The sequence below is a fragment of the Mustela nigripes genome, chromosome 15 (assembly GCF_022355385.1).
Source record: "Mustela nigripes isolate SB6536 chromosome 15, MUSNIG.SB6536, whole genome shotgun sequence".
Taxonomy (NCBI): Eukaryota; Metazoa; Chordata; class Mammalia; order Carnivora; family Mustelidae; genus Mustela; species Mustela nigripes.
Window position 1 is genome coordinate 10,438,104 of NC_081571.1, and position 12,356 is coordinate 10,450,459.

General features: G+C 34.8%; 1 protein-coding gene across 1 annotated transcript in view; it reads left to right on the plus strand.

Moving 5' to 3' along the window:
• PAN3 (poly(A) specific ribonuclease subunit PAN3) overlaps positions 1 to 12,356 on the plus strand; it is a 140,409-nt gene that overhangs the window by 116,143 nt on the left and 11,910 nt on the right. The window contains exons 11-15 of the mRNA XM_059378238.1: positions 2,259 to 2,424; positions 3,537 to 3,627; positions 8,090 to 8,229; positions 10,824 to 10,953; positions 11,427 to 11,491. Coding sequence (XP_059234221.1) covers positions 2,259 to 2,424; positions 3,537 to 3,627; positions 8,090 to 8,229; positions 10,824 to 10,953; positions 11,427 to 11,491 — 592 coding nt within the window. The remainder of the gene's footprint in view (positions 1 to 2,258; positions 2,425 to 3,536; positions 3,628 to 8,089; positions 8,230 to 10,823; positions 10,954 to 11,426; positions 11,492 to 12,356) is intronic.

Sequence of the window (12,356 nt, forward strand, 5' to 3'; positions counted from 1 at the left end):
ATAGCACTCCTTTCTAGTTAGTGTTTTAATCTTTATTTTTGGTGTTGATTGATTATTTGATATATTATGTTTACATTTTCAAAGGAGTCATTCCTTTTTCTGATATTTGAAAATAATGTTTGAGTAGTAGATTTCCTTGGACATACTATATATACTTTGATTTGTAGGAACTTCTCATACGAGACAATTGTCAGTTTTCCTGTTGTGAATATTAAAGGAAGAAAAAAGTGTGTGTATAAACTTTTGGAGAGACATATGGAAGTCCTTAACGTTTTCTTATATTATTTAACTTGGTACAAATTAAAAGATTACATATAAGAAATATACTAGTTTAGAAAATGGGAATAATAATCATGTCATACTGGACTATAGGAGTTGTGATGAGAGGTTTAAAATGGCACCAGGAGGCTCTGCTGCTTTTGACAATAATAAAGGTTAAGACAGAGTCTGCCACAGAGTAAGCAAGCACTGTGTTTGCTATAAATACTTTTTTCTTATTACCATGTTTATTAAATAGTTTGATCTAAAGTCTTCATAGTCGTCTTTGATGATGTCTTGGCACTTGTTACTAGAGCCACTTTTTGAGTTATTTAACACTGTTTTCCAGAATGTGTTATCTTCAACCTGTTGAAATTGAGGGAAAGCAGTTTTTTAATTTCGTATTTTTCTTGGAAATGTTATCCCAGTCCACAGATTTGCTCTTTATTACCTCTGCAATTAACATTTAACTGTGTTGCTCTTATACCTAATTCACAAAAAATTTGTTCACAGTCATAAGAACACTTGAATTTATAAGGTCGTATTCCCTGAAATAATTAAAAAATCTTTATTAAATTTCTGTGACTCCTTTTCCACTGATTTAAGGGTTAACAGTGACCCAGGAAATAGTATTAAGAAGCATTTTTTTTCTTTTTTAAGATTTTATTTATTTGAGAGAGGGAGAATGTGAAAGGCGGGGGTAGGGCAGAGGGAGAAGCAGGGGAGCCCGATAGGGACTCGATCCTGGAACTCTAGGATCATGATGTGAGCTGAAGGCAGTCGCTTAATGGACTAAGCCAGCCAGGCACCCTCAAGAAGCACTTAAACAAGAGATGAGGGGCATCTGGGCCACTCAGTCAGTTAAGCACCCAATTCTCGATTTGGGCTCAAGTTATGATCTCAGAGTCGTGAGATCAAGCCCTACATCGGGCTCTGTGCTGGGCATGGAACCTGCTTAAGCTACACTCTCTCCTCCTCTCCCTTTTCCCCTCCCCGCTCCCAGCTCCCTCCCACCCCTGTTCGTGTATCTGTTCTCTATCTCTCTCAAAAAAAAAGATAGACTCAGAATTTTCCTCTCATGATAGATTGGATTATTTTTGTTTAATTATTAGATATGATATTAGATGGTAATACTCAGTGTTTTACATTTTTATTTTTATGAGTTGGATACCATCCTGCCTAACTGACATGGCTGTAAGAAACGAGACTGGGAATTTTATGGGGAATAAGAAAATATTCAGCATAAATGATGGTAGAGACTCATTTTTCTTTCAAGCCACAGAATGAAATTGTTCACCTACCTGAACAGTAATAGAGGCTAAGATTATTTTAAGTAAAATAATAATCTTCACCATCCTGTTTTTATTCAGAATTTACATTTATTTGGTTCACAACTAAATAAATATAAATTCTTTAAATAATTTTGTTTATTCGGCAATTACAACAATCACAGAAAAGAGAACTTCAGTGAGAGCTCTGCTGCTAACAGTATAAAGGTATGATCTTGTAAATAGGAAATTGGAGTTTGTCTCTTAATTTTTTACTAATAAACTAAAATTTATATATAAACAAAATATAAACTTATATTTATATTTTGATATATTTTAATATATGATACGTATTAATATATATTAATAAACATATAAGTTTATATGTATATATTAATATATACATACATACATGTGTGTATGTAGGTATGTATAAACTGACAAGTTATGGGGCGCCTGAGAGGCTCAGTTGGTTAAGTGTCTGCCTTCGGCTCAGGTTGTGATCCCGGGAACCTGGGATCTAGTCCCACATAGAGCTCTCTGCTCAGTGGGAAGCCTTCTTCTCCCTTTACTCTCCTTCTGTATGCGCACTCTCTCTCTCAAATAAATAAATAAAATTTTTGAAATAAATAGACAAATTGTGCCATGATACATGAATTTTTTTAATTAATTTTGGTTTGATGTTTTAGTATTTCAGTTGGTAATTTAAAAGGTGTCATTTTTGTTTTGTAGGTCAGCATGATGGACCATTGCCCAGACAGCATGCAGGATTATTGCCAGAGTCTCTTATTTGGGCATATATCGTCCAACTGAGTTCTGCATTGCGTACCATTCACACAGCAGGTTTGGCATGTCGAGTTATGGACCCAACAAAGATTCTAATAACTGGCAAAACAAGGTACTAGCATTTTGAGTTTTGGTTTCTTTATTGCATGTCTAACCTATGACAGCTTAGTAAACTGATTTAATTTTACCTTTTCATGTATTCCATCCAGAACAGCTGCTGTGACTTTGAGTTTAAAAAAGAAATGTTGAATTCTTAATAAAATGCCTGGTTATTAACCAAGAATCTTGTAAGGGTTTGGAAAGTATATATAGTTAGGGTTGGGGGGATATAGACATAATATCAATATACCTTTTCTGTGTATAACTGTGGTTCTCAGATTGTAGCATGAAACAGAATTACCTGGAGGGCTCATTAATAAGCACACTCTATTGGGTTCTACCCCAGAGTTCTCCTTCAGTAGGCCTGACAATTTACATTTTCAGCAAGTTCTTAGGTGATGCTATTGCTGTTCACTGGGTCCCCTGCTTTGAGAATCACTGACACAAAATCAAGTAACAGCCCTTGACTTCACCACTTTTATTTGAATTACTCTAATTTTGAGAGTTATCTCAAACAGCATAGCATAAAGAGCTCAAGATTTGGTACCTGGTTATTTGGGTTCATCATATTCTAAGTCTGTTAGTTGCTATATATATGATCCTGAGCAAGTTCTGTAACTTCTGTGTATGCAACAACTTTGTAAGACAGGTACTACTATTATCTGTTCCACATTTATAAGGTACCTCTCTCAGAAGATTATTGAAAGGATTGAATGATTAATACATGTAAAATTGAATGACTAATACATTGAGTGGTACCTAATATATAAATGTGAGAAATCTAATTAGTCTATTAGTACCTAATATATAAATGTGAGAAATCTAATTAGTTCTCTTTCGTGAATAACTAATAAAGAAGCAGCTTGGTGTGGTGAAACAACCACTGGCCTGGTAGTCAGAGAGTTGTAGTCCTGACTTTATTCATTTCTGGCTTCTATAACATTATAGGCCTGTCATTAGTATTTTTGAGCCTTAATTTCCAACTCATCTCTAAAGTGGTGTTTGATAGAGGTTACATGGGGAGGCTAGACTAGATAATATTCTGAGATCCTTCCTAATAATATAGGAAGTGTTAAAAAAATTTTTCATTTTAATAATTTTTTAAAAATTCTCTGGTCTTTAAAGGTTGCGAGTAAATTGTGTTGGAGTTTTTGATGTTTTAACATTTGATAACAGTCAGAATAATAATCCATTGGCATTAATGGCTCAATACCAGGTGAGTAAGAATGAACATGGGTACTTCCTTAATAACTTAAGGCTTGATTTTCTTTTAAGACAGATTTTATTTATTTTTAAAGTGTTTCTGGGGTGTTAAATCTATATTTCAATTTATTCTGGGGGTGTCTCTGTGCCAACTGTGAACATTTATTTCTTAATCACTGTTAAGAATGTAGTGTAGAGCCCTTACAAGTGGGAATATAGAAAGTTAATGACAGTGTCAAAGACTAACTGTTCAAATGAAAATGTATTTATGTGATGAGGAAATTTTTCCTCAGCATAGATTAAAACAGATTAATTAGTTGAATAAATAATATTAATTGACATTTTCATTTTTTCAATTCTTTAACGTGTTAAAATTATAGCTGCTATTTTTACTTTTAGATACTGTCCCCCTACCAATCCAAAAATTTTAGAAATATTTTTGAAGGAATATTATTGTATTGCCATTTTTAAAATATTTTCTTTTGCATACTCCTTGTATATAATCAGAATTTGATTCTAGGCTAGTCATAATAATAGTGTAGATCTAGGCCCCTTTGATGTTTTTTGCTGTTTATTTCATACTTGATTCATACGAGGCCTAGGAGAATAAGACCCTGTCTCTGCAGGGAGCATTAAGTGTGTTGCTTTTGCCTTGATTACTCTGTGCAAGTAACACGGCTCTGTAAAGTAATTATTTCATATCATTCATCATTGCAGTACTTCACATTTTTTAGAGGATATGCAGGTGCTGTTTTAAGACCATGTTAATTTTTGTGTGAGAAATTTTTGGTGTTTCTGAACATTTATTAACTGATAGAAGTTTGATATAAGGCAGAATCTCTTAATTACATGGAGAAACAAGGAAGGAAAAAAACACTTTACCTTTTCTCTGCCTTCTCATTTTGACTTGTTTTGTTTAAATCCTTAAAAAAAAGATTTTAGTTTGCTTTATATTATAAGCCAAAATTTTTGAACAAAAAGAAAAAAGATGAGAACTAGTAGAGTCTAAGTAGTGCCTAGTAATCCAGTTCATGTGTAAACCTCTTCTTTTACTGTAGAACCAGGGACAGTACAGTCCCCAAGATTTAGAGCCACTCATCACTTTGAGTTGTATGCAGACTTTTCACATCTTCCTTCCCCTCTGCTCCTGCCCAGCCAAACTCAGCAGCAGCCAAGCTGTCCTGGTTGGTAGCACCATCTAGTGGGCACCACACAGAAGAATTTGACTACTCTTTCCCCCCAGCAGCTTTCTTCTGCCAAAGGGGATTTGCTTACTCTTTCTTATCAAGGGTGGTGGTTCTTAGTGACTTTCCTTCTTAGCTTCTTATACCTGGTGCTTAACTAACAAGCTCTGGAGATTTTTCTTCCTAATCCCTTTGCTTCTAGAAGTGACTGATTATTGATTGAAATACTAGTGATTTTTCATGTATCCAGGAAAATAATATTGAATTTTTGAGGAGAAATTAGACATTATTTAGAACCATTGCCACCTAACTTTATTGCAAGTATCTGGAAACCCCAGGTCCTCACTAAAAAATGAAACCCCTTATAGTTTTGTTTTTTTACAAGTATAGCCTTAAGGCTCTCATTCTTCTTTATTCTTGAATAGAGTTCTTTAAAAAAAAAAAAAAATACTGGTATAAGACTACTTTGATTTTGGTTTTCTGTGAGTATCATAGCAGTATTATCTTCCCTTTTTTCTTTGTAAATATACATTATTTCAGTTATGTTAGTGGTTGTGTAGTTACCTTGAAAAACAACTCTTTTTAAGAAAAAGTAACTCTAGAATTTCAAACAAACAACTCTTAAGTAAGCATTTGGGACAATTGATTGGTCATGATTCATAAACTCAGGCTTTCAACCAGTCATCACCTTCCCTTTATTTTCCAGCAGTAAAGGATATCTCAGTTTTTCTTTTTTTTTCCCCCCTTTATTTTTTGGGGGTGGGTGATGTTTGTGTGGAAGATTTTTCATATAGCTTATGGTAAGGTAAAGGAGAGAATTAAAGATAGTCCCAGTGGGGGATTGTGATTGTAGAGAAGAGGGTACATGAGAAAGGAGTGCATTGTTTCTTGTAGTCTATTTTTCATAGTCTGTTTCAGACACGTGAATAGAGACTGACTTTCAGTAAAGTGGACATAAGTAGAGCCATAGATAGAATCAGAGAAAAATCAAGAAATCAAGAATCAGGAAGAAACTGAAAATGAGTGGGGGGAAAACCTCCAGAATTCAACAAATGGGGGGAAAAACCAGATGGAGGTAAGAAGCAAAATAACAAATGGAAAACTATTTAGCTGGCAAATAAGGAAAGGAGAGTTACTAAGCTTTTATGATGTTGAACTCTCTTAATTAAACAGGACTTCATGAACCTCTTAGTTAAAATCATTTCTAATTTAATCTGGATTATGTGATGTGTATACCTTATTTCTAAAAGTGGGCATTCCCACCTTGAGTCAGCTTTAGAAAGGTGGTGGGATGTATTCAAAATCAGATGTTCTTATTTTAAAATCCCATCCAGTCTTTCAGCTATCTTGGACTTTGTTATCCTGTCTCATTAATAGGAAATACTGGAGTGTTCTAGGTGGGAGGTTTAGTTACAGCATCAATTCAGGGTGGAGCCAAACTGAAAATTCTATTGTTTTAAGGGTTGGGAGGCTGTGTATTGGTACATGCTGCTCAGATACTTGGTAACTAATATCAACCTTCAGTTTGCTGAGGATATGGGATTGAAACACAGAAATTTACATTTAGCATTTTCATGTACTGATTTCTCTTGACCCACATTTTTATGGTTTCATTATATAACTTGGAATATTTTACTTGACCTTGAGGATGATTGAGGGGAATCCTTTTTGAGTTCGTTCATAGCAGTGCCCTCCGGAGAACAGAAATGTTGGCAACCGTAATAGTGTTCCTTCCCATGCCACCTCCCCTCCTGCCTTTCTGGGCTCCTAACTCTATACCATGAATGAAGTTGTGAGAAGTTTCTTTGACGTAAATCCTTGGCATCTCTTTTTCTGATAGAATCAGAGTAGTTTTTTTAATCCATGTTTCCACTGGTTATAGGATCTCATGTTCAAAGTGTCAGATTCATCAATGCTGGTTTTGGATGAATTTTTGAATTTGGATTTTTTGATGTTATTTTAGTAATGGGAGTTTGACTTCTTCTTTATACTTTATTATAAAATGTTGCATAAAATGTTAAGGGTAGCTGTATAGTGCTTAAGTTTCATTAGTGACTTCCTTCAAATATTCACCTATTTTGCAACTATACCATTTATAAACGTTCCATGTTTCACAAAGCCAGTGGTTCTTAACCCTGGCTGCATACCAGAATTCTTGTGGAAACTTTGAAAAATTCTAATACCTAGAGTTTACTCCAGACTGGTAACACCAGAATTTGGGTCAAGGGGATGGTCACAGGGTGATTTTTTTTTTTTAAAGCTCCTCAGTTGATTTTAATGTATAGTTAGATTTGAAAACTTTTTATAGTAAATCAGTATTTAGTAAATGTATCCAGTAATTCAGATCAGGTCTCAGATCTTGAAGATCTACAGTTTTCTGTCAAAATTACTTCGAATGATTGTATTTAACGCTGAGCTATTCCATTCTCCTAGGCATATAATTATTATAGTTACCTGCCAAGAAGGGCCACTTTGGATAACCATTCTGTTTCCTGGAGTTGTAATAGGTAATAGAGAGTTTACCTCAATTCAGCTAGCTGTCTTTTGAAAATTCTTTTAGAAGGAAAGCCTCAGAGTGGTAAATCTTAAAAAATAAACAGGTAGGGAAGTAAGCAGGCAGGCAGATAGAGAGATATTTAAATAGATACCAAGTGGCTACAGAGCTCTCAAAAAACTGTTATAAGGAAAAAATTTTGGAAACAAAGACAGACAGGATGTCATTGGGGTTTGCAGTGTTTTCGATGTTCTAGAAAACTTGCTCTGAAATCAGGTAATGGTTATGTTGTGTTCGGAATAAAGGAATAACTTTTCTTCAAATAATTCTTCAAACTCCCACTGTATTTTGGGTATAATGGAAAGTAAAAAGGGGGCATACTATAAGTTGTAATGATCATAGTAAAGCGAGTATATAGTAACCAGCCTTAAATTTCTTGTAATAAGAATGTCAGCTCTGTCTAAATTTAAAAAAAAAAAATTTTTTTTAAATTTTAAAGCAGCAATTCCATAGTTGGCTTGTAAATTGCTCAGAGTAATGTTTCTTGGAGCTACATTCATCAGAATTGTCTGGGTGCTTTTAAAATGTTGGCCCTGCTCTCCCAGACCTACCGAATGAGAATCTCTGGTGGAGAGGCTCATCTTACCAGCTCCCAGGTGATTCTGAGCGCCAGTATTTGAGAAACCTGTGCTGGGAGTTCTGCAGCTTTTTTGTAAAGGTGCGGCAGTAGTGGCAGTGTGCTATATTTGTGCCTTATAAAATAAAAATTAAAAGTTATATTTATTCTTCCATGTCAGCAAGCAGATCTGATATCATTAGGAAAAGTTGTGTTGGCTTTGGCTTGCAACTCTTTGGCAGGAATTCAGCGAGAGAATTTACAGAAAGCCATGGAACTGGTGACAATCAACTACTCCTCTGACCTGAAGAATCTGATTTTGTAAGTTTTGCAATACAATTAAGTGTATGTAATGATCATGAGATGAGACAGCTTTTTCATAAAGACCTTTAATAGATTGTAATTTTAGTTCTTACTATTCAAAATCAGGCAGAACACAGTTAAACAACCTTTAAATTCTTTATTGTTCTTTATTTATTCAAAGTATATATTTCTTTGAATAAATTCATATACCAGTGTATTTATTTAGTTATTGATGTTTTAAACATTTGGTCTCTAAAGTTGCATTGGTATTCAAGTAGCTACATACACATTTTAAGTTTAAAATAAAATAAATTCTTCAGTTGCACTAGCCACATTTTAAGAGCTCAAAAGCCACATGTGGCTTCTGGCTAATACATCCCATAATCTCAGAAAGTGCAGTTCGACAGTGCTGCTCTAGAGTGATCGGTATCTCTCTGAATGCTGTCATAAATAAACCTCTGATGTGATCCAGTTACAGACTGTGTAGCCAAAACATCCACTCCAGAAAGTATGTTCATCAGAGTCCCTTTGCTTCTACTCCAGTATCTTCAGACTGTCAAGAAGTCCCTGAGTATAGGCTTGAAATGTATTTGACTTGGGAGGAACCCACTGTGGAGTACAGTCATCACAGAAAGACTCAGACACACACCTGTCTGAGATATATCTAACATTGGGGAATTCTAGAGGGTGGACAACCATAATTCTTATTCTAAGTTATTCTAGAGAATAGACGCTAGGCTATCTCTTGACATTTTTCCCATTCTGTTCTAGAAGCGGTTGGAGCACAATGATCCTTTTCAGTGTCTTAGTTTTAAGCTGTTCGTTCTGATTTTTTTTTTTTTTTTTTTTTTTGTAGTCTTGGATGGCTCAGTTTCTTTTTTGGACTAGTCCTGGATATAGAATTGAGGGTTAGAGGATGGGGATGCCCACTTGTGCTTTGTTACACTAGTGTAAATGTCTTTGCTCATGACAGAGTCCTAGAAGCCAGTAGTTGCCCCATGTTCCTGTTAATAATCAGATGATTGCTCTTTCAAATGAAAATATTTGTTTCATATGTTTTCACAGCAGTGATTTCTAGCCTTAATTTGCAACATCTAGGATGTTTCAAATAATCTCAAGTAGTAATCTCCAAATTTTCTTTTTAAAAAATTGGGAGTAAAGGATATAATTGAAACAAACTAGCCATATGTTAATAATTGTTGAAACTGGGTGATGGGTACATGGACATTCATTATACTATTCTGTCTATAAATTTTCCTTAATAAAAATTAAGTAAAAAAGCAGTACTTTCATACTAATAACAGCTGTATAGAGCAACAGACTGTGTATCAGGTACTTTTGAACTGATGTGAATGAATTAATTTTCCCAATAACCTTATAAATTAGCTCCATTTTAGAGATGACAAAACTGCGGCATGGAGAGGTACAGTAACTTGCCAGAGTTACAAAGCTTGTAATAACTTTTTAAGTAGTTAGATATAAATATGTCAGTAATTACAGAAAAATAGCTAAGATAGAGATTATCCACATGAGTATTTTATTCAACAAAAGAATGCCTTTTCTGTGCCAGACTGAAGATACTGTGAACAAGATGAACAAAATCCCCTAACTTCTGGAGCTTCCACTTAATGGGGAGGAGATCACAAACATGTAAACAAATAAGGTGTTTGCAGGTAGTGCTAAAGTCCAATGAAGAAAGTAAGATAGAATTATAAGCAGAGAGTGTGAGAAGGGGAGGCTACTTTAGTGAGAATGGTTAGGAAATGGCTCACTGGTCAGGATAGGCAATAACAGGTCACTTTGTATTCTAGCAGGTAGCTTTTTAAAATGTATTTTTCTGCCTCAGTTATAATGGTGAAACTGAATTGGTCTCTTCTGATGTATGTTAGTGCATAACATGACAACTGGTAGATGAAGTTACAGAGCAGAAGGCAGCTTCCTAAAAAGTTGGGCCTTGTTTAATTTATCAAAATTGAAGACCCAGTTTCAGTTTCAAAAAATATTTTGAAGAGCAATGGAAAAATCTCTTCCCTATAATCACCCCCTATTTCACCCCTCCCAGAAAGTTTGTAACAGTCTTTTCATGTCCCACTATTGTAAGAAAGGATTTGAGAATGGAAATGATTAAGTGTAACTCTACTCAACTTTCCTTTCTCATTTTCATAATAGCAAAGATGTAAAAGAGACTTATTTCTTCTGTTGGATCTTAAAATTTTCCAGAGAAATTATTAAGTCTTATTTATTTATTTATCTATTTATTTATTTTTAAAAGATTTTATTTATTTATTTGACAGACAGAGATCACAAGTAGGCAGAGAGGCAGGCAGAGAGGAGGAAGCAGGCTCCCCACTGAGCAGAGAGCCCAATTCGGGCCCCAATCCTAGGACTCCGGGATCATGACCTGAGCTGAAGGCAGGTGCTTAACCAACTGAGCCACCCAGGCACCCGAGAAATCATTAAGTCTTACAAGTGAACTTGACTTGCATGAAAAAATGTTTTCGAATTTATGTAAGCTAATATGATGGTAGCAGCGACAGCTTTGTGCTTGTGGGTTGTGTTGTTTTTTAAAGTACGTGTTTGGCATTCAAGTGATTCTTCTTTATCTTCACCAGATATTTGTTGACTGACCAAAACAGGATGCGAAGTGTAAATGACATCATGCCCATGATTGGTGCTCGATTTTATACTCAATTGGATGCTGCTCAAATGAGAAATGATGTCATAGAGGAAGACCTTGCAAAGGTAACGATCTAGTTACAAAGAGATATACACACTTGGCACCTATATGTGTAGAGAGAAAGAAAACATAGTAATTTCTGTGCTAAGTATAGGGCATAATTGGCTAAGACTATTTGCAGATATATTTGTCCAAACTTAAGGTTCAGTATTTTGATTTCTTATGTTCTCTGGGCATTTTTTTTTCTCTTCATGATTTTGCTACAGTCACTTGACATAGTCTTGATGTTTTTTTTCATGTACAAACATTACCTTAACCGTTCTTAAAAATGCCCAGCTGCATGATCTTCTTGAATATTACTGTTGAATGAAATGGAAATATTATATTCCAAACTATAACCAAAAGGTGGGGATTTTATGATTCAGTATTTATTGTTTAAAGGTAATATTGGTATAGGATACCAGTTTTGTAAAATTTTGCTTTTATTTTCAGTTAGCTGGGATATTAATACTCTCTTTCTTTTCAAAATGTTTTATAGGAGGTTCAAAATGGAAGACTGTTTAGGCTTCTAGCAAAATTGGGAACAATCAATGAGAGGCCGGAGTAAGGATTTTCAGTATTTAACAATATATTTTCAATCAGGGGTGCTAATAGGAATGTGTTTTCCTTAATCTTACTGGTTTTATTTGGAAAAAGAGAAAAATTCTCATGTGAAGTGACATTAAGCCTGCTGTGGTAGCAATTAGGATGCTGCTTTTTAAACTATAGCCTAGATGTGGTTGTTCTTAGGTATTCCACACACACACATACAGAAAAGATACTGTTAGAACTCTCTGTTGTGGTTTATACAGGAGGGAACATTTTATGACAATCAGTACTGCCTCTATCCTGTCTCCTTTTTGAAGTGTGGTCAGTTCAGTTTACCGTAGGCAGATTAGAGACTTCAGACAGGTCTAATTGTTGCATGCCCCCTATCTTCTATTATAGGGCATTATTTATAGCCATCCTATCAATGACACCACCACCTTACATTATTTGTCATTTAGTTCTGCCTCATTTGCAGGTTAGAGTTACCATATGTTCAAGAAAGAGGTAGAGTTGATGTCTGTACTAAGTTGTAACTGTCAAGGATAGGTGGAACAGTATTATAGCTGTTGTCATGTAGTGTAAGTGATGTTACAGGAACATTACCTCTGTTAATAGGGATAGATGATACATAAATATTTCTTAACCCACTGAGCCACCCAGGCGCCCGATGATACATAAATATTTCTTGAGGGAGTTTTTTGGCCACAGAATTCATGTTCACTTCCCTTCCTTCGAAGTTAAAAAGAAAAACTCAATTAGTATTTTTCATGATAATTTTTCTAAATGAAGAGAAGATGACATTAGGGAAAAAAACTTCTGGCTGTTTCTTCTGGCATTTATTTATTTAAAAATTATAGGCTTATAGTACTATTTCTTGATT